Genomic DNA, 20,907 nt, shown 5'->3' with positions numbered 1-20,907 from the left:
ATTATAGGTAATTGGGTGATAAGGAGAAAAATCAAAGCATTATTACAAAATTACTATATCAATCTGTAAAAAGTTATTACTTTCTCTTTGAATGAGTCTAAACGAGGACGAAAAGTGGTCTATTATTATCTTGTTATGTTATTTACAATTGATCACTTTTCCATAATAATTTAACTAACCTATTTTTTGTTGGGTGTGAATTTTTTTGTTAGTTTATTAATTTTTATATATTTGTGTATTTTTACTACATTATTTATTTAATATGAAGAAAGAAGATCTGATAATAAATATTTCACTTATTTTTTTAATAACTGCAATAAAAAATATATACATATTTATTACAGTAAATATTTTCTTCGTATATTCGTCAATAAGAAAATAAGGCTGTTTTTCGTAGGAATTACTTATTAAAGTACAGCTTTGCTGTAAAATATCATGACACTGTGTTGTTTGCTGACAAACGGAAATCTGTAAGACTATGGAAAAAGAGAGACTGCTTAATTAAAAGAGCTGTGTAGTCTGTGTGAATAATTAAGAAGCACATGTCAGTATAAATTAGGAATTCTGACTGTCTTTTTATATCTAATATCTGCTTGATTTGACATATGCAAGATGAGGCTCCGGGTATTAGCAATTTTTGTATTTTGTGCACAAACCGAATCGAAGTTTTTGCCTAATTTCATACCAGAAATTTTGAGTGAATTGTTTGACAACTTGCAAGGTTGTAATTTTTACTTTTGTCATCAAAGAGGTATTTTTACTTTGTTTTGTCGTCTTTCTCCAGATTATATTTATATTATTGTGTAAGCAGATGCAGAAAATGTTGCAAGGTATTATTCAAATAGAGCAAAATTTGTAAGTACGAGGCTGCTAAAAACTGTCAAATTTAATAAAGAAATACAAATAACCATGGAACAACAGGTACAAAAAGTTGGTGTATTTCTTGATTCATCGTGCGAAGAAGGACAGGATTTTCTTCTAGACGTAATTACTTTATAAATAAATGATAATATTCTGTAAAATATTTTTGCATTTTTTCAGAGTTTGAAACTATTTAACTCATCATATCAATGGCTTATATGGACCAATAATATAACTGAAAATTTATTAACATTATCACCATCTCGTATTAACATTGACAGCAATGTCACTATAGCAACACCTGGAGTAAAACTTTATGATATTTATAGAATTCATAAGTCAGTTAACTTCACAGTAACAGAAATAGGGACGGGGGAAAATGATAAGTTGTACTTTATACCAAGGCCAGATAGAAGAGATTTTAATCAATTTAAATTTAATGCAAGCCTCATGGTAAGTTAAATTAATTGAGCATTTATATAAAAGTAATTAATTCTCAAATTTATAAGATGATAGATCTTAAATTCAACCTGAGTAATTTAATTCCCCCACTACTTGACCAATCTTACGAGCCGGGGATCGACATGGTGAGGCGATACGGTCTATCTTTGTTCATGCATCTGGCAGAGTTCTACAATTTTAGGTGAAAAAAAATATTTATCTAGATACAATACAGCAGGATTTAATTATTATTTTACAGAATGTCATACGTTTTAACAAATGCGTGGGGCGTACAACTTAAAAACGGATCATGGGATGGAATGGTCGGACAAGTGAAAAGGGGTGAAGCTGATTTCGGTTTGGCTCCTGCCAAATTCATCATCAAGAGATATGACATCATAGATTACATCGCATCATTACAAATAGTTAGGTACAGTACAAATAAAAATAAATTTATTCACCATTTGAATTGACAATAATCCAATTAAACCAATAATCTTGGCTTCAGGACTTGTTTCACTTTTCTCCAACCAAAATTGTTTGGTACTTATAAAGCACTTGTGCACCCTCTAGACCCGATTGTGTGGGTATGTCTTGGTGTATGTTCTTTGCTAGGCGTCATAGCATTCAAAGCAGTGTCAAAACATGATAATACTTCAGTGTGCAATGACAACTTAGGAGGCAGTACTCTGCTTGTTATATCCTCGATTGCGCAACAAGGTAAATTGGGTTTTGTAATAAAATCAAATTATTATTTACTATTTAGTATGTTGCAGGTTTCCCTGATAATTCGTATAAACTCTCAACGAGATTAATCTATATATCACTTCTTTTTGTGACATTTTTTACCGCAGTTTACTACAACACAGCTATACTAAACGGACTCTTGCTCCAAGCTCCTAATGCAATTCAGAATGTTCATCAACTTTTAAAAAGTGATATCAAACTCGGCTTACTCGCTGTTCCATACATCTTGAACGAAATACATGTTAGTAATGAACTATAACATAATAGATAAATACTAAGTTTGTTCCTTTTAATAAGACTCTCAATGACTCCTTGACGGTGGCAGTCAGAAAAAAACTTGACAAAATCAAAGATCCAAAAGACAAATATTTAAATGTGGAAGAAGGTGTGGCAAAGCTGAAAAAAGGTCAGTTTGCTTTTTACACAGAGGATGAGGCTATATACACTGAAATCATGCATAAAATGAGTGATGCTGAGATCTGCTCACTGTCTGAAGTAGAAAAATACAGGCCTTTTCATGTAGGAGCTATCGCTCAAGACAACAGCCCGTACAGGGAATTATTTAGCCGAGCGTAGGTTTAAAAATAAAAATAAAAACTACAAGTATTCCATTGTTATTTTATATACGGTTTTTTTAGGTTTGTACTGATGCGCGAGAAAGGATTGATGGACAGACAGGAAAATCGCTGGCTTGTGCAGAAACCGGAATGCCACTGGAGGCAGGACGCCCACTCCCTCGGGCTTGAACCGTTGACCCTTGCTTATGTCATAATGGGACTAGGCTATATTTTAGCATTTGCTGCATACATATATGAACGCTGGATTTACAACAATAAAAATAAAAAGTTACAAATTAAAGCACTCAAATAGAAATAAACTTCTGAACAAATTTTATGTACACAAATACAATTTTGTTGTTTTAATGTCTCTTTTTAGTTGCTGAAGGAAAAAAAATGACCTGAAAGCTAGATGCATGCTTTCCCAGGTGGTAAAAAATTGCCTCATCAACAAAATTCAGAGTTTCATCACACAAGATGGAGCTAGAAGAGATGTATTATGTAAAAATAATAATAATTATTTTAACATGTTATATATCCACATTACTACAAAAAACGTATATTTCTTTAAAATAAAATGCATGTTGCAACCCTTATTGCATGGAATTCCTCCTTCAGTTGACTTGTTACACATAAATAAACTAACAACTAAAACAAAATAAACGGAATGTAGACAACCACAACCCACTTCAATCTGGCCCCTTGACACTAAAAATTCAATAACAAGCTTGATTAAATGAAAGTGGCAGCATCAGTGGGCCAGGCCATAGGAGAAGCTCATGCGTTCGACAGCTATGTTGATAGGTGATTGTCAGAGGACCCGATTCATAGAAGAAAGGTCATGCTCATTACATTGACACACGGACTTTTTGGGCCAAAACCCGCGTATTATACAGCTCTTAAAGGAGGCAGTATAATACATACCCCAATTAATACTACATCTACAAAATTGCATCTGCATCATGTGCTTGGGGGAGTGTATCTCATGATTGCGTATTCATTGTCATTTCACTATAAAGAGGATTAACTGATAGGCATTCTGCAGGCACCACATCTTCTAATTCCTTCTTAAACGATTCAGTTTTTACATTGGGCATTAAATGTACATAAAATAAAACTTGTTCTTAAAGACAGCACATACATTAGACAGAATTATGGGATGCATGCAGTTTAGTAATTGGTGTAATATTAAACCCAGGAAAATACTTTTTTTTTTAAATCAGAGTTCACAGATTGCAACTAGTAATAGAATTATTAAAAATTCAACCTCTGCTACCATGTGTAATAATTGCTTAACAATCGATCAACATACCTTTTCTTGAGGCGATCGTGGAACAGACTCATCTTATCCCACCACTGGATAATAAAATAAAATGAAGGTATGAATAATAATTAAGAGTGATCAAATTACCTAATTTTAAAAGAAAACAGACCTCTATTCAAACACAAATCAAACCAAAACTAAAATATGACCTATTAAGAAAATAAACTGCAGTAAATAAAATTAAAGAATACAGTCAAAAATAAGTGCTCTACACCACACCCAAGGTTATGGCCTCCATTTACTTTTAAAAATAATTTTACTATTTGCACTCTTGAACCTTGTTTCAATTGCATTCAGAACACACCTGCCCCACAACAATGAATCCTACAGGGAGCCATAGTAGGCAGCTGGAGAGAGGCAACTGGCCACATTGATATGCAATGGCTGGGTATTATGATACAGTACATCAGTACAATATACAATAAAGCAACCCTGTTTCCTCCAAGAATTGGAACAGGGGATAAAATACCTTGCTCAAGCGCAACTCTCACATTGGGTGGCATTCCTACTCGCTCTCTATAAAGAGCCAAGGAATGGTACCCTTCAAATAGAAAAGACACATTGAGGAACCTTTCTCTGCATGTCAGATGCGTACTGCAGTCTGCTCCCCCTCTTCGGGCAGTATGACTTAAAATTACAAAAATAATAATTTACTTTTTAATAAAGAATTTTAATAATTTAAAACCCTACAGAATAGATTAAGAATAACAATATTATAAGATAATTAATCTATTGATGTAAGGTATTGGTTGAAATGAAAAAATAAGTGTCACGAGCGGGATTCGAACCTTCGGTTCGAAGTGGGTTCGAATCCCACTCGTGACGCTAACTTTTTTCATTTCAACCAATACCTTACATAAAAACATTAATTAATTGAAAGAAGTTATTTGATCAATCAGACCACGAAATATAATGGATTATAAGACAATATAGTTTTATCATTATTTAGTGATTAGACAAACAATTACATTTTTTAATTATTGTGATTTAACTAATTAATAAATTATTTTGAAAAATTAAATACTGAGGAATGGTGAAATGTTATTAACTCAAATCGCATTCATTCCTTGCATAAAAACAAAAAGATTTCATTAAAAATCATTTCTTTCACATTAGCTCTTAGAAAAACGGTTTCCAAAAATTTTCCCTTGGAGGCGCCGGGTATCGATCCCGGTACCTCTCACATGCTAAGCGAGCGCTCTACCATCTGAGCTACGCCCCCGGTTGACGTTTAAAACCGAAAGTGAACTCCAAGCGTACAAAATCCAGGTCATCAGAAAGCATTTGTGAACGAGTCAGCGGGAGTCGTTTCGTAGCTGTTGATGTTGAAGGGAAGACGGGAAAGAATCCGTACTGAAGTTCATTATGAGACGGCGACTGAAAGTTGTTTATATGACAACGCCTAGTGTAATGTGACATATTTTTTGTTAAACATTAACTTTTTTCCTGTGGTGGCCTCTGTTTTTGTTGATGATTAGATGAGGAGTCGGGCGGGAGGAAAAAGAGAATTGTTTTTCATATTTGACATTGCAAATTTTATAAAATTTAAACAACCTGGCTGAAATTACAAATTTCATGTTTTCTCTCATCACACTAAATCGTTATGTAATGACAGCCTGTATATGTTTTAATGTTAGAAAGAAACATTGCTTTGTTAAGTCGGAAGTATTCACGTCCCATTCAATAATATGAAGTTCGGGTGTTTGAGCTGTTTTTAGTTTTTAATTATTATTTGGAGATCGTGAGATGCGGTCTGCTGTGACGTAGGTTTTAGAAAAACATTTTCTTTATCGTGCGAACGTTTCGATCTTTATTGAGATCATCTTCAGGGCCTGGGATTTATAAATATTGTTTAAATTTTACAAATACATGTAGGATGTGAAAAAATGAATTTATACAATGCTAGAACTTTTAGACTCAATCAAAGTATTTTTACCCAGTCAAAGTTTTTGTTTTCTGTGTAGATGTGTCATTATTGTGTGTCGTTGAGTCGTTTTGAGAGTGTCAATGAGATATGGATATTTTATACGTGGAATTTGAAGGGGATGAGGAAGGAAGTTGGGACAGAAAACATTTTTACATGAAGAGTCGGCTTCTTTGAGGTAAAAGGAGCCGACAATGGGAAAGAATGGGTTCGGCCTGTTTATCTTTTCGGGATTATATAGACTGGGATAATTACTTAGTTTTTAAGTTCTTCCGATGCGATACCCTTCTCTCCAACAACTTTGAAACTATCAACAACTAAACTAAATAATCCGCTTAATATGCGAGTTCGTAAGCCCATAAAAAAAATAAAAAACACGTCCGAAAAAAATCGCTTTTAAAAAATTTTTCCTTGGAGGCGCCGGGTATCGATCCCGGTACCTCTCACATGCTAAGCGAGCGCTCTACCATCTGAGCTACGCCCCCGGTTGAAATTAAAAAACGAAAGTGAACTCGTAACGTAAAAATCCAGGTCAGCATAAAATGTTTGTAAACAAGACGGCCGGCGTCGTTTTGCAACTTTTGATNTCTCAATAAAGATCGAAACGTTGGCACGATAAAGAAAATGTTTTTCTGAAACCTACATCACACCAGACCGCATCTCACGATTTCTGAATAATTATTTATTTTTAATTGAGTGGTACCAACTTGTACATTAATAACGTTTTGTACTAACGTTTTTATAACATTAAAAAATGTACGTATGAGTAAGTTGAAACACAACTTCTAATATTGTATTTTTAGTAGGTATTATGTTAATAAATATTACAATTAATAAAATAGATGATTAAGATAACAAATTGGCAAAAATAAACATTAGTTCACTCGCGTTATTCATTGAAGATTAAAGGTATATAAAAAGATTTTTTTTCCTACCCCGGTCGGCTATCCACTAGAGACATTACCGGCACCTGACGTATGCTTCTCGTTTTTTTTTTTTTTTTTTTTTTTTTTTTTTTTTTTTTTTTTTTTTTTTTTTTTTTTTTTTTTTTTTTTTTTTTTGACGGGCCTACAGAGTACTCGATATTCCTCGACATCCAAATCCATTTACACAAAACATTCACGCTAATAAATACATTCTTATTGGAGACGTCGCAGCATCTCGGCAGTATACTACGACCTTGATAGCGGCGACCTGTCCCTCACATCACATAACAAATATATAATTAATTAAACTAATTTGGTGGGCCTGTAAGCTACTCGATATTCAGTCACAGCCACACCCAGACACACCTCATCACCCACGCTAATAAATACATTCACACTGAATAAAAGGAGATATTCCACGTGTGGTTGGTTACATGTATTTATAAGCGTTTATCAATTTTAAGTAACTAATAAGATTATCTTTGAAGTTACTGTTATGCTTAAGAACTATTTACAGATTAGATGGTCACCCTGTTCTCGGTTCTCTCTTAACCTGTCACGTTCCTCTAATAGGTGTCTCACCGTTACCGGGTTTCCACAGATTGGGCAGCGTTTTTGACTTCTACCCACTAAGAAGTAATCGTGCGTGAGATGGGTGTGACCTATTCGCAAGATTCTTCGTTTCCCTTCTAATAAATGTAACTACGAAAGTTGTTATGTAATGTTCAGATTGGCTATGACTAATTGGAATAATTTCATTTTCATAAAGATCTTCAAGAGCGATTCTTTTTATTTATGTTTAAAGTATGATATTTTTATTGATTATTGGCCGAGATGTTGGCCATAGAAAAAAAAAATAGATCCGTTTATTCATATTTGACTACTGTCGGACGTTTTGGCTCTTTTGGCGTTATCTTCATTATAAAGTCAATAATTTTTTCCGATTTTTTGCGTTTTTCTCGAAAACTACGTGTCCTACGAGCCTAATTCCTTTTCCAATCGACTCAGCCGGTCGATTTACATCGAAAAAGTCAATAAATTTTTTTTCGATTTTTTGTTTTTTTTCTCGAAAACTATGCGTCCTACGAGCCTAATTCCTTTTTCCCATCGACTCAGCCGGTCGATTTACAATTTTTGTGTGATAAGAAGAAAGATGAAATTTTTAATTCCAGCCGCAACAACTGGTCTTGTTTTCTTCCTTAGCTGACTCCTCTAATAATCAGTAAAAGTGAAATCCTACATGACCGGAAATGTAAAAAATAATAGCTAATTAAAAGTTTGACAGAAGATATGTCTCATTGAACATTTAACTTCAGTGTACTCCTTCAGCGGCCATTTCTCAATGAAGATGTCAGTAGTCATCATAATAAAGATCTTCAGAAGCGATTTATACCTTTCTTCCCCCTCCAGTGAGCCAACAGTCGTGAAACGACGCCGGTCGTCTTGTTTACGAACATTTTATGCTGACCTGGATTTTGTACGCTTCGAGTTCACTTTCGTTTTTAAACATCAACCGGGGGCGTAGCTCAGATGGTAGAGCGCTCGCTTAGCATGTGAGAGGTACCGGGATCGATACCCGGCGCCTCCAAGGAAAATTTTTTTTACCATTGTGCCGTCTGACGTAATGCATTGTTTAAAACTTCAATATTTCATTATAAATTAATTTACTTTTATAGAATCAAATAACACATCAAAATCAATTTTAAACATAAAAAAACAACGGTCCTAATTGGTATCCATGAGAATCAAATATTAATTTGTGGAGTAAGTAGTTGTTTAGGTCTGCCTGTTGTTTGATCGTTTCAATTAGCAAAATACTTTTTGGTTTTTAGTAATTGCCTAGAATACAAAATATTTTAGTTTAAAAAATTTGATTGTGCTGATTTAAAAAAATCCCTACTATTGATTTATCATCGTTAATCTTTTACATTTACTTTGTCAGATACTTTTCGTTTTTGTTTATAACTACTTTTCACGTACATAACAAGTTTATAATAGGCCATTAAACTGACCCATTTGGCTTGTAGGTAGTCCTCAAATTATAGCTTCTGTCAGCAAACATAATCAAAAAGATTGTCAAATGGCCAAATTGCATAATAGTGGCCTAGGTCCGACAAACGACCTTTAGACGTTTCATCCCGCATTCGAGTTGTTCTTTCTCAATCGGTATAAATATGAAAATAAAAACTTTAATACTGTTTTTATTGGAAATCAAGATCGCCAAATGCCTCCAGGCTGATCTAATCAGGAACTTCTTCGATTCGAAATTCATTCACGCCATTTACATCAAACCTTGTACTGTCAGGGGTAATTACATTATTATAACTATAATTATATTATTTAATTACAATCAGTAAGTTACAGATACTTTTTATCATAAATGACAATTTAAACAAAGGTTCTTCTGTATAAGCAAAGCACTTCTTCCCTTATTAAACAAGAATCTGCAAATTTTAATATTTAACCTTTTTTTTACACTAATGTATCTTTTTTTTTCTTATTAGATAAATTGATAGATATACTTTTATTGATAAATGTGTGCATAATTAACAAATAAATAATTAATAAATGCATTACAGCAAGGATAGAAAATCCGTGTGCCTAAAGTTGAAATCAAAATAAATTGCTCTTACTTACTGTAAAAACTAATAAATAAAATAAAAATATATAAAATGATAATAAATAAAATAAAAATAATATATCAAAATAAAGTGTGTTTGCTCACATACTAGCTAAAAATCCAGTAAAAACTTAAAAGAGGAAACACATTCATTAGTATTAAACTAAAATTAAGGTGAAAATTAACATAGAAAATCATACGATATCGCATGCCAGGTATACTGCACCAGGATATGAATCGTCTTTCCAGAAAAGCATTTCATGAGATTTTGCTATTAACTAATTACATCAGGAGCTGTAGTCTGTAAAGTTTCCCTTCATGGCTTATAAATGAAAAGTGGTTTTACAGCAGTTTCCAGATAAATTACGTAATTAGGAATCGGAGTAGGCAATGCAAACGGGTTTCTAATAAAATATCTTTGCACTTTTTTCAATCTCTCAAAAGGTTGAAAATCCCATGTCTGACACCTATAACATAATATAGCCTCAAATACTGCATAAAAGTTGGCAAAATTTGTTTTAATGTGGATTATATTTTATAAAATCAGGTGTGCCCAGGTTTACTTTTTGGAAAAGATAGTTCTATTCAGAGAAGTTTTAGGCAAAAAAATAATTATTTGATATACTTTTATTTTATTTATTATAATTTTATATATTTTTATTTTATTTATTATTTTTTGCATTCTATATTATCATTAGAAAGATGAGTAATTTATTTTGGTTGCAACCTCAGGCAGACAGATTTTCTGTCCTTGCTGTAATGCATTTATTAATTATTTATTTGTTAATTATGCACACATTTATCAATAAAAGCATATCTATCAATCTAACAAGAAGAAGAAAAAGATGCACTAGGGGGGGAGTTGTTTTATCTCCTTTTTTCAATATCTTTTTTTAGATTTGTTCAGATTAACCGTAAAGTTATACTTTTCCCAGTAATCTTCCAAATCTTTCTTTCTTTAGAGACCCCATGCACAGTAGGCTAACATGGACTATACCGTCCAAAATTTTTATCTTCATGCCTCAGATACGTATTTCACGTATCTAAGACAGATGGCAGGTCAAGCAAAAGGAGAGAAAATAACATGGGGCTGAGCAGACAGCACAGCCTAAGTCCCAATTTAACCCTAAAAATTTCCTGGTTTTTTTTAAACTCCGTACCTCTTAGAAGATGTAACCGATAAAAGAGAATAAAAGATGCAGAGGATTACTAGCAAAACCCAATTTACTCAATTTAAGGACTACTCCATTCTGGTTTACTGAATCAGATGAAAAAAAAGCAATAGATCTTTTTGTTTAGGCATTTAATATTTAAACATAGGAAAGTACAAATAGGTTGTTAGAAGTAATCTATCCCTTGAAAAATCCAATTTGAGACGCATTTAATAGATTCTTTTCATTCACAAATGACTCTATTCAACTAAAAAGTAAACTGCAAAATATAGAAATGATAAATGATGGGGTGAGTGTGGTGTTCAATCCTTTTTAAAAAAGGTAGTTCCTACTCACAGTAAGTTGTTTTGCAACGATCCGGATTTCGAGCCCTTTATCCCTCATCATCAGGTTGAAGGACTCCTACAACTACGTCTCTCGACATGAATTGCAAAAGTGAACCCGCTGGTACTTCATACCTAGGAATCAACAATAGGACTCAGCCACCCCACCACAAATTAATCATTAGGTTTCCGCTGTTTGGCATACATTGGTGAATTATCAGAAAAAGTTAGTAAAATTTTTAAACAAAAAGGTTTTAGAATAGCTTTTGGAAGTGCGGGTTCGCTTGGAGACATCCTCTTGAGGCCTAGAGACAAGGTAGACAACTTGGCAAAAAGCGGGGTTTACCAACTTAATTGTAATGATTGTGATATTAAAAAAATATATATATTAAACGTGCGTTAAAATGTGATTGAGGGTTTATTTATTACTTTTGTTGTGTTGTTGATTATTCTATTTATAATATTGATTTTTTGTTAAAAGTGTGCCTTTGTGCTATTATTTTTACTGCTATTATATATACACCCTTTTTTAGTATTTTAAATAACGATTGTTTTGTTGTGTTGCTTGACTGTCCTATGCTTGGGTACCTAACCTGTTTGGACTGTAAATAAATTAATTAATTAAATATATAGGACAAAGCGGTAGAGAAATAAAAACGAGAGTAAAAGAACACTTGCCTAAATCGAGCAAATTTTCGGAAATTAAAGACCATCTAAAAGAAACAAAACATAATTTCAATTCAAATTTAAATACAACATGGTGATAAATGCATTAATAATATAACAGATTTTGATCTACCTTCCATTTAAATATGTGCATAAATAATATTAAACGTCCAAATTTAATTGTTATTATTTTTAAAATAATTTAATAATATCAAGGTATCATTCTAATTTTCTATCTTTTATCTTTAATCACTAATTTATAATTAATTTCTTACAGTATTTACTATTATAATATTTATTTGTGTTATAATTTCCGCTTTTCGCACGTTCAAACTGAGTGCCATTAAAAAACTAGCTGCTAATTGGAACCCCCCCCCCTACAGTTTGAAGCTTTGTTTTCATTTCCATTTTTAAAAAGTGGAATTATAAGAGATTCACTAAAATAGTTGGATACTGAGCTAGAATTATATACAAAATCGTGAAAGTTGAAGATTTCAAGGATCTTGTGATGTTAGAGTATCTGGACCAGAAGATTTATTGTTTTTAAAGTTTGCGGTTACCACTTTTAACTCTTGGATGGTATTCTTCTTCTTGTTTGTAATAGATTAAACAGTTATAGAATCGATCTCAGAAATAGTTTTTATAAAATCATTTATTTGGAAAAGATGATACAAATTTAACTTATCAGCATAGTATAATAATGGGCAAAGAGCAAGATCCAGAGAAAGCTAAAGCCAGGGCAGAGGATTTTTTATACTTTTACTTTTGTAAACCTGCTGACCGGAGCACTGGGACTCGTCCAGATGAGTTGTTGTCCTAGCGGTTCTGATGACACCGGAAAGTGTGATAACTTTGATTAATAACCATTAGAGGATTATTAATTGATTCCTTTTTTCCACTTTTTGATATCCATTATACCATCAGAAATGTAAATTAAAGAATTAAAATTAAATTGTGAAATTTCCTCTTGTCTGTGAGAAGATGAACCTATAATTTGATCCTTCCCAATCATATTGTTATTCCTTTCCTAAAAAGATTGGTCTTTTAGATACGTTAGGACATTTCGCCATCTTCACTGTCTCCCTACGTAAACCACGATGGTTGGTAAAATTCAAATTACAATAAAAATCAAAATAAAAAGCTTTTAAGGGGTAAAAGCCCAAATATTTTTGTCATCTAAATAGTATTATTTTTTACATTTTCTAGTATTTTACAATTTATTTTTACTAATTATAAACTTTTTTCATTTTAAGCAATACTAAGGCCAGAGGTCAATATAATTATTTGATTTATTATTTATCTCTATCAAAAAAAGTATATATCACTGGGGTAATTTTATCGGCAGGAAATTTTTATTTTTTTCAGTTTAGCCAGCTCCTGCAGACCTTGGTTCTTTCTCGACTTTCTCCCCAGGCCAGCCTTGGCCTTATCGCAATACCAGGGAGCTCCAGGTTCCCCTCCTCCCGAATTCCTTTTGCTGTTCCTCTGACCCAAATATTGTATTTCTTGTTGCACTTTCTTTTTTCTTTTTCAACTGGAGGGGGGCATAGCTCAGATGGTAGAGCATATGAGAGGTACCGGGATGGATAACTGGCACTTCCAGGAAGAATTTTTTTAAACTGGAAAACAATATTTTTGGTTTAAAACTGTTTTTTGTTTTTATTATTTTTCAATGTCTCTTTCAAAAATCCAAACACAAAAACCTGGAAACTAATTTCTGAAAGAACTTTCCTATGTTTTACACAATTTTAATTATTTTATTGAACAATCTATTCACAAATTTGAGTTGCATAATTCAATATATAAAGAATAGATTTTAAACAAATATATTTTGACACAAAGCCACCATTGAAGATGCGAATGCTGACAGACCAAAGCAGAAAGGATAGGCATACCAGGTTGACAGGAAACAGACTGGTCCATAATCTCACACACAGCTGCTAAAATCCTCACAATTTATAATTTCTTTTTTCCATCTTTTTTAAAACATTCGATTAGTCCAATCATTCTTATCTTTATATTCAAAAATTTTCACCCTACATTTTCTTATTAATAGAACTTTTCATTTTATCTGTACGGTGGACAAAAACTCAATGTCCTAATACAACAGGACCTAATTTTGTTCAACTTGATTTCACTTTTGGTTTTTAAAATCGACAGGGGATGTAGTTTTTAGAGTGCGAGAGTTTCCAGGATCGATACCCGGCGCCTCTAAGAACCAAAGTTTTTAATAAATAATTTAATAATAATAAAAAGATGGAGGATTTTTTGATTATAGCTACAATTCTTGTTTCGAGATGATGCCACTTAATATTTTCATATGAGACTAGCAAGCTTACAATTTAAAAAAGTACAGTTTTTCGTTGACTCCGGCGATGGTGAATTGGTGTTTGTCAGCCGATAAATACTGAACATACATACAATTAATATTTATTATAGGAATAAAATTAATTACCACGGGAAAACTGTTTAAACTAAGAAAAAGAAGATTTAGTACTGTAATTAAACGATCGAGGGATGATTTTATAATATATCGTAAACATTTCACACCCACACACACACAACCTATCGAAAATATATTCTTTAAGTAATTTTTGTATTAAAAATAAAATCTTTTTATTCATCTTCCAGTTAATAATAATATTTACTATAAGAGAATAGGTTTTCAAAATAGGTCGAGAAAAACAAGGCGTTAAAGTTATACACTTTGTGAAAACTTCTCAGTCGTGCACAACTGTATAACCAGCGCCTTAAAGATGCGAAATATGTTTCGCTTTAGCTTTTATTTTTACTTTTCAACGAATTACAATGTAAATCTACATACTAAAAAAGTGAGTGAAAATAATTAAGAAAGAAAGTTAGAGAGTGAGTGAGAGGGAGAGAAGAGAAGTGAAAAGGAAATAATAGAAAAAGAGAGATTATTGTTATCATTAAGAATAATAAAGTTCTGAGTGAGTAATAATGAAACTGAAAATAAAACATTAAACAAAAACAAACAAACAAATAAGTTTATAAAACAATATATATAAGGGAATGTTTGACAAATATAGAACTAAAAGACAAAACTTGATTCATTAATAATACTTTTCTGAAGTAACTATTACAGTACATTCGTGCTTGCTCTTGGGCTTTTATTTCTTCTTATTCTTCATAGGAGAATGGGTTTTCAAAATAGGTCGAGAAAATCAAGGCGTTAAAGTTATACACTTTGTGAAAACTTCTCAGTCGTGCACAACTGTATAACCAGCGCCCTAAAGATGCGAAATCTGTTTCCCTTTAAATTTTATTTTTACTACTTAACGAATTACAATGAAATCTAGATCCAGCGAAAGTGAGTGAAAAAATTGACATAGAAAGTGAGAGAGAGCAGTGAGAGAATGAGTGGGAGGGAGAGAAGAGAAGTGAAAAGAAAATTATAGAAAAAAAGATATTATTATTATCATTAAGTATACATTTCTGAGTGTGCAATAATTAAATAAAAAACAAAACATTAAACAAAATAATAAATTTATAAAACAATACATATAAACAAATGGTAATGTTTGACAAATACAGAACTAAAAGACAAAAATTTGAATCATTATTAATACTTTTCTGAAAACTATTACAGTGCATTCTTGCTTCCTCTTATGCTTTTATTGCTTCTTATTCTTCTTCCAGTTAATAAAAAGTTAATAATAATAATATTTACTATAGGAGAAAGAGGTTCTCAATTTTTCAAGTTCGAAAAAATAACGGCGTTAAAGTTATACAGTTTGTGAAAGCTTCTCAGTCGTTCACAACTGTATAACCAGTGCCTTAAAGATGCGAAATATGATTCGCTTTATCGTTTATTTTTAATTTTTAACGAATTACAATGCAAATACATTATGATAAAAAGTGAGTGAAAGTTAATAAGGGAGAGAGAGAGAGAGAGAGAGAGAGAATTAAAGAGAAAAAGAGAAAAAGACAAATATATATAAAGAGAGATATGAGATGCAGAGAGAGAAAGAGTGAGAGTGAGTGAGAAAGAGAGAGAGAGAAATAGAAAGTAAGAAAAATAAAGAGAATGTTAAGAGAAAGGAGAAAAGAGGAGAGAGAGAAAAAAAGAATAAGAAAAAGAAAGACAATGGCAAGAGAAATGAGCAGAGAAAGTGAGTGAAAGTTAATGAGAAAGGGAGAGATAGAGAGAGTGAGAGATAGTCTGAAAAAAGGAAGACAAAAAAGTAGAAAATATAGGAAAAAGCACGGTGAAAATAGGGAGGGAGAGGGAGAGAGAGAGAGAGAGAGAGAGAGAGAGAGAGAGAGAATGAGAGTGAGCGTGAGTAGAATAAATAATTTTTTCAATTAATTAATCTTTATGTAAGGTATTGATTGAAAAGAAAGAGTTAATGTCACAAGCAGGATTCGAACCCACGATCTTTGGCTCAATAAGTCACTGCTCTAACCACTTGAGCTATTGACTTCTAACTTTCTTCGACTTCTTGAACTTCATAACTTCTTCGAATCCCGCTCGTGACACTAACTTTTTCATTTTAACCAATACCTTACATAAAGATTAATTAATTGAAAGAAGTTATTTGGTCAATCAGACCGCAAAATATAATGGCTAGAACAAATAATGTTTATTCAATTTTTCATATAATTGTGGATATTTTGTCACACATTATTATTAGGATATTAATAAATAAACTGATGTCTATTCATATTATTTTTTATGCCAAACATTAAGATTATTTGTGTTAACTTAATTGGTCAAGCGGACCATGAAAAATAGTGAATTTAATTAATATTTTATTTTAATGTGCCCAAAAATTTAATAGATTTGTTTAATTTTAGATGGTTTTATGGTTTGGAAAGATTTAACATTGTATGGAAAGAAAACATTGTCATCTTTAGATAATATCAAATATCTTACGACGACGTTTCACAAAATAGGTATTTATGCTGATCTCACCTGTCAGTGCAATGTTAACTACATGGGAAAGGTAATATTTTTAATTTAAAACTTTTTTTTTGCATTTCATCTAAAAATGATTGCAGGAAAGCCATGTACAAAACTTGTTCAATTTGACATTCACTTGGCTTATAAAATTGGAGTCGTCAGATAGCCAAAAATTGCTTTCGACCTTGCCCTTAAGGCTTGATAGTGACGTTACATGGACTTCAGACGGAAAGTACTTTTTCGATGCATACAAAAATTTAGAAATGCGTAATGTCGAAATTTCACCTGCTTACATCTGGTCAGTGCGAACAGGATTATTTGATATCTCCACTAAAAGAAACTACAACTTGAATCGAGTTAAAATCATTGGAGGAATTGTGGTTTGTCAATCAAATTAATAATGTAATAAAATTGTGTAATGTGTATTTATACTTTCCCCAGGTAAATAAAAATGTATACAGTAGTTACAATTTTTCAAAAGAATTACAAAACAGGACTTATAATGAATACAATGATTTTGTAAATAGATATTTCTACTCGCTTCATTTACACCTTGCTTATTTATATAATTACAAGTAAGTTATTGATTTACATAAATGTACAACCAATAATTTGAATTAAAGCTTGCAGCTTAAAATGGCTGACATCAACGGGTTAATTCATTCAAATCAGTTTACTGGAATGATCGGACAGCTTTTACAAGGAGAAACTAACATTACCGTAGGGCCTGTCCAAATGGAAAAAAAATTGATGGACGTCTTTCATGCCACTGTTCCAGCGCATGAATTACAGTGTGTATAAATTAGAAAATGGTTGAGTGTAATTTAAATAATTTATTTGAAACATAGGTTAAGTTTTTTATTTAAACAACCAAAACGTGTGGAAACGTACCAAGCTATATTTCTTCAACTCCACTTCAGTGCTTGGTTAGGTGTTGGAATATTGTGTTTGGCCGCGATTTTAACTTTTTACCTGTCAGAACGTGTCCGGGAAAAATATTTCAACTACAAAGACCCTCATCACGGTTCTTTTGTCAATTGTGTTTTATTGGTTGTAGGATCAATAACAGCTCAAGGTAAAAAATATAAAAATTTATTTGAAAATTATATAATATTTGTTTATATTTTTTAAGGTGCTGAGACAACACCAAGAGATTTAGTTGGTCGTATCATATGCATTTTTAGCCATGTTCTTGGAGTAATGGTGGTAATATATTACAATGCCGCAACAGTGAATGCAGTTCTATCTCCTGCTTCTTTATCAATAATAGACATTAAAAGTCTATTAGATAGTAACCTCAAATTAGTATTTATGGATTCTTATTTTACACAAAATGAAGTAATAAACCAAATTCCTAAAGTTAGATATAAAGTAAGACTTTTTTTTTTTTTTAAGACAATTGAGAGACTTGTAACAAATGAAGTTCTGAATAAAGCTTATGAAAGTAATACACCTCCCTTAGAACTTGAAAAAGGACTTCCTTTGATTTTAAACAGATACGCTTATTGCGGAGAGATCAATACCCTTTATAAAGGGATTAACAGACTGTTCACTGAAGAACAGAAATGTGATTTATCGTCAATAACTGCTTTTCCAAAACTACCAATGACAAACCTCTTAAAGAAGGAGTCACCATTGCAAGAAATCATAGCCAGAGGGTAATTGTAAACAAGTATGTACTTTGCATAAAACTTCATTGTTAAATATATTTTTTAAGGTTAATAAGACTCAAGGAAAATGGAATAAGCAAAAGAGAACGAGCGTGAGTATTTTTTCTATTTTTTATTTAGAGCTGTTAAAAAATTAACCTTTTAAGTTTATCTAAGTTTAGTTTCTTGTCAAATTTTCTAAACTATTGCTAATTTATTTGCACTTTTCTAACGTCTCTTTAATAGATCAAGTTCTCCCAATAAATTATCATCATCTCACTTAATCAACATTTTCTCTATTTACATAAAGCCTTTCAAAGTATTACATAAATTGTCATTTTGAATGAAATGAAGAGAGTTGGGCAAGATCAGATTCTTTCTGGGGCAATGCTGTTCCCATTCTATCATTTTTATTTTAAAAAATCCCTTTCTCTTGGTCAGTTCACAAAGGCTTCAGTTACATTGTTCCCATATACAAGAGTGGTGTTAAGCAGATATTAAGAATAACAGGCCAGTCTGTATTCAGTCAGTTATCGCAAAGGTGTTTGAATCAGTCTTGGAGGAAGACATTTCTAATTTAAATAGTATTACAGTTATTTACAAACTTAACACTTATGGTGCACACAGTACATTTCTCTGAGAGCTAGAAACCTACTTAATTGGAAGAGTTCAGATGGTCAAAATTAAATTTTATCATCCTCCCTATTTGTTGCTCAGGTATTCCTCAGAGATGTCACCTGGGCCCTATGCCATTTAAAAAATTTAATAACGACAAATACGATTATTAATAACAATGTAATTAAAGTTCCCCATTTGCTGTTGTTCCTAGAGGATGCTGGAAATCTGCAAAATTTGTGACACAACCTTCAAACGTGGTGCTTTAAAAATAATATTTCACTGAATATAAAAAAAATATATGGTGATAACATTTCACAGAATTTTATCTCCTTACCATACAACATTTTCATTATTTCTCTTGAAAAGGTTTACTTGTTCCCTGATCTTTAAATTTTAATGTAACAACTTTACTTTCGCATCTAGCATAAATAACATAATAGGCAAATTCTACAGAACTTAGCTTTATATTTAAATCCAGTAAAAACTTAGTAATACATTCACTATTAGGACAATTCATTTCCAATACTCTCCATCGACTCTTTCCAAATACACAACTTTAGATTGCAATTTAAAATTCTAAGTCTTGAATCTAGCAGATAATTTTCAGACTTTTTACTTCTCTACAAACTTATTCATAATCCATTATGTCTAGTGGTCTGATTGACAAAATTACTTCTTTCAATGAATTATTCTTTGTATGTAAGGTCTCGGCTGAAATGAAAAAGTCTATGTCACGAGCGGGATTCGAACCTACGACCTTCGGCTCAATACGCCACTGCTCTAACAACTTGAGCTATCGTGACTTCGATCCACTCGGACACCAACTCCCCGTCTAAACCTACAACTTTTCTAATTTTCCCTCCTTTTTGCCATTTTTCATTATTCATAATACATTAGATAGCTTTGTACTTTTACTTATCCTAAAATTTCATATTCCCGATGCTCTACCAGACAAATTATCACTTTTAATATATCTTCCTCTATCAAATACTGACTACATTAAATGGAGTCCTCTTCCTCAAGCCATGTGACTTTTCCTGATATAAACTTTTTTATCCCTAAGGCAATACAGATTATTATACCAGTCAGGAGTGTTCAAGGGATGATAGATTTATTTTCGTATTAAATGTTATTTGTTAAATATTATTATATAAAAATTCACTAATTTCGTGGTCTGCTTGACCAATTAATATATTACAATTAATTAAGGTATTTAGTTGAGATAAAAAAAGTCAATGGCACGCGCGGGATTCGAACCCACGATCTTCAGCTAGATACGCCGCTGCTCTACCACTTGAGCTATCGTGACCTAGATCCACTCGGACACCTAAACTATATCAACTATATAAACTATTTTATCTCAACTAAAAACCTTAATTAATTGTATTATATAAAAATATAAATTAAATTGGATATTTATGTATAACTATTTGTTATATTTTGTAATTGGGTTTTTCCCTTATAGTAAATAAATATGTTTTAGGATTGCAGCCCTAACAAATCTATAAAAACACAATAAACAATAAATGTAGTGGCATGGATTAAGATACTATTAGAACAAAATAAAAATAACTTATATTTGATTACTCAGACATATCAGTCTGACACAGATTAATAACACATATCATAAAAAATGTGTTTTATTTAGCTTAAAAACAAAAATAAAAAACACAGAACATAATATGTAGCAAAATTTTTAGTTTACTGATATGTACAAAAATTTACAAAACACAATTTGGTATACATTCATTAATTTTTTTTCACCCAGTACTTGCAATTTTCTTGACATTGTATATGTTCTTGGTCTAAAATTGTGCAAAAATTTAAAATTAGGGTAGTTGCCTTTCAATTTACAAATTTTAAATGAGAAAACAACATGATAAAATCTTTAAAAATTTTAATTGCTTTTTCTTTTATGTTTTTTATAAATCAGATACTGGTTTCCCAGACGTCCACGGTGTGTTATGAATCGTCCATATCACAATGTCAACCTGGAATCTGTATTAATAGCATTGGGTGTGGTATCTGCTGGAGTATTGATGGCAGTGCTCATCTTAATCTTTGAGTTTCTCTTCAAGCAAATGGCAAAAATATTTCATTTAAAACAATATTAAATAAGCATAAGGAATTTTTAAATATTCGCACATCTGTAATT

At 31.8% G+C, this 20,907-nt stretch overlaps 2 protein-coding genes and 3 non-coding genes across 5 annotated transcripts; 3 read left to right on the top strand and 2 right to left on the bottom strand.

Annotated features, from left to right (window-relative positions):
- The first annotated feature begins 613 nt into the window (after positions 1-613).
- LOC106667778 (glutamate receptor ionotropic, delta-2-like) lies at positions 614-2,925 on the top strand. The gene is made up of 9 exons (XM_024227532.1): positions 614-751; positions 812-984; positions 1,042-1,314; positions 1,371-1,504; positions 1,562-1,732; positions 1,811-2,022; positions 2,079-2,290; positions 2,347-2,621; positions 2,688-2,925. Exons 2-9 carry the CDS (start codon positions 910-912, stop codon positions 2,917-2,919), a joined length of 1,584 nt encoding a protein of 527 aa, XP_024083300.1. The 5' UTR covers positions 614-751; positions 812-909; the 3' UTR covers positions 2,920-2,925.
- A 2,154-nt stretch (positions 2,926-5,079) lies between these two features.
- Positions 5,080-5,152, bottom strand: Trnaa-agc. Its single transcript has one exon. It is a non-coding gene; the product is annotated as a tRNA-Ala (tRNA).
- Positions 5,153-6,266: 1,114 nt separating this feature from the next.
- On the bottom strand, positions 6,267-6,339 carry Trnaa-agc. The gene has a single exon. It is a non-coding gene; the product is annotated as a tRNA-Ala (tRNA).
- Positions 6,340-8,295: 1,956 nt separating this feature from the next.
- Positions 8,296-8,368, top strand: Trnaa-agc. The gene has a single exon. It is a non-coding gene; the product is annotated as a tRNA-Ala (tRNA).
- Positions 8,369-8,954: 586 nt separating this feature from the next.
- LOC106667761 lies at positions 8,955-20,890 on the top strand. The gene is made up of 10 exons (XM_014395906.2): positions 8,955-9,087; positions 16,380-16,528; positions 16,584-16,865; positions 16,927-17,060; positions 17,109-17,276; positions 17,334-17,560; positions 17,618-17,823; positions 17,881-18,143; positions 18,203-18,247; positions 20,686-20,890. The coding sequence occupies exons 1-10, from the start codon at positions 8,955-8,957 to the stop codon at positions 20,864-20,866; spliced, it is 1,788 nt and encodes a 595-aa protein (XP_014251392.1). The 3' UTR covers positions 20,867-20,890.
- The last annotated feature ends 17 nt before the right edge of the window (positions 20,891-20,907 follow it).

Source organism: Cimex lectularius, unplaced genomic scaffold, assembly GCF_000648675.2.
Source record: "Cimex lectularius strain Harlan isolate CLEC.00 unplaced genomic scaffold, Clec_2.1 scaffold87, whole genome shotgun sequence".
In the NCBI taxonomy this organism is placed as follows: domain Eukaryota; kingdom Metazoa; phylum Arthropoda; class Insecta; order Hemiptera; family Cimicidae; genus Cimex; species Cimex lectularius.
Note: the sequence above shows the minus strand (reverse complement) of the source record. Positions and strands in the feature narration are given on the sequence as shown.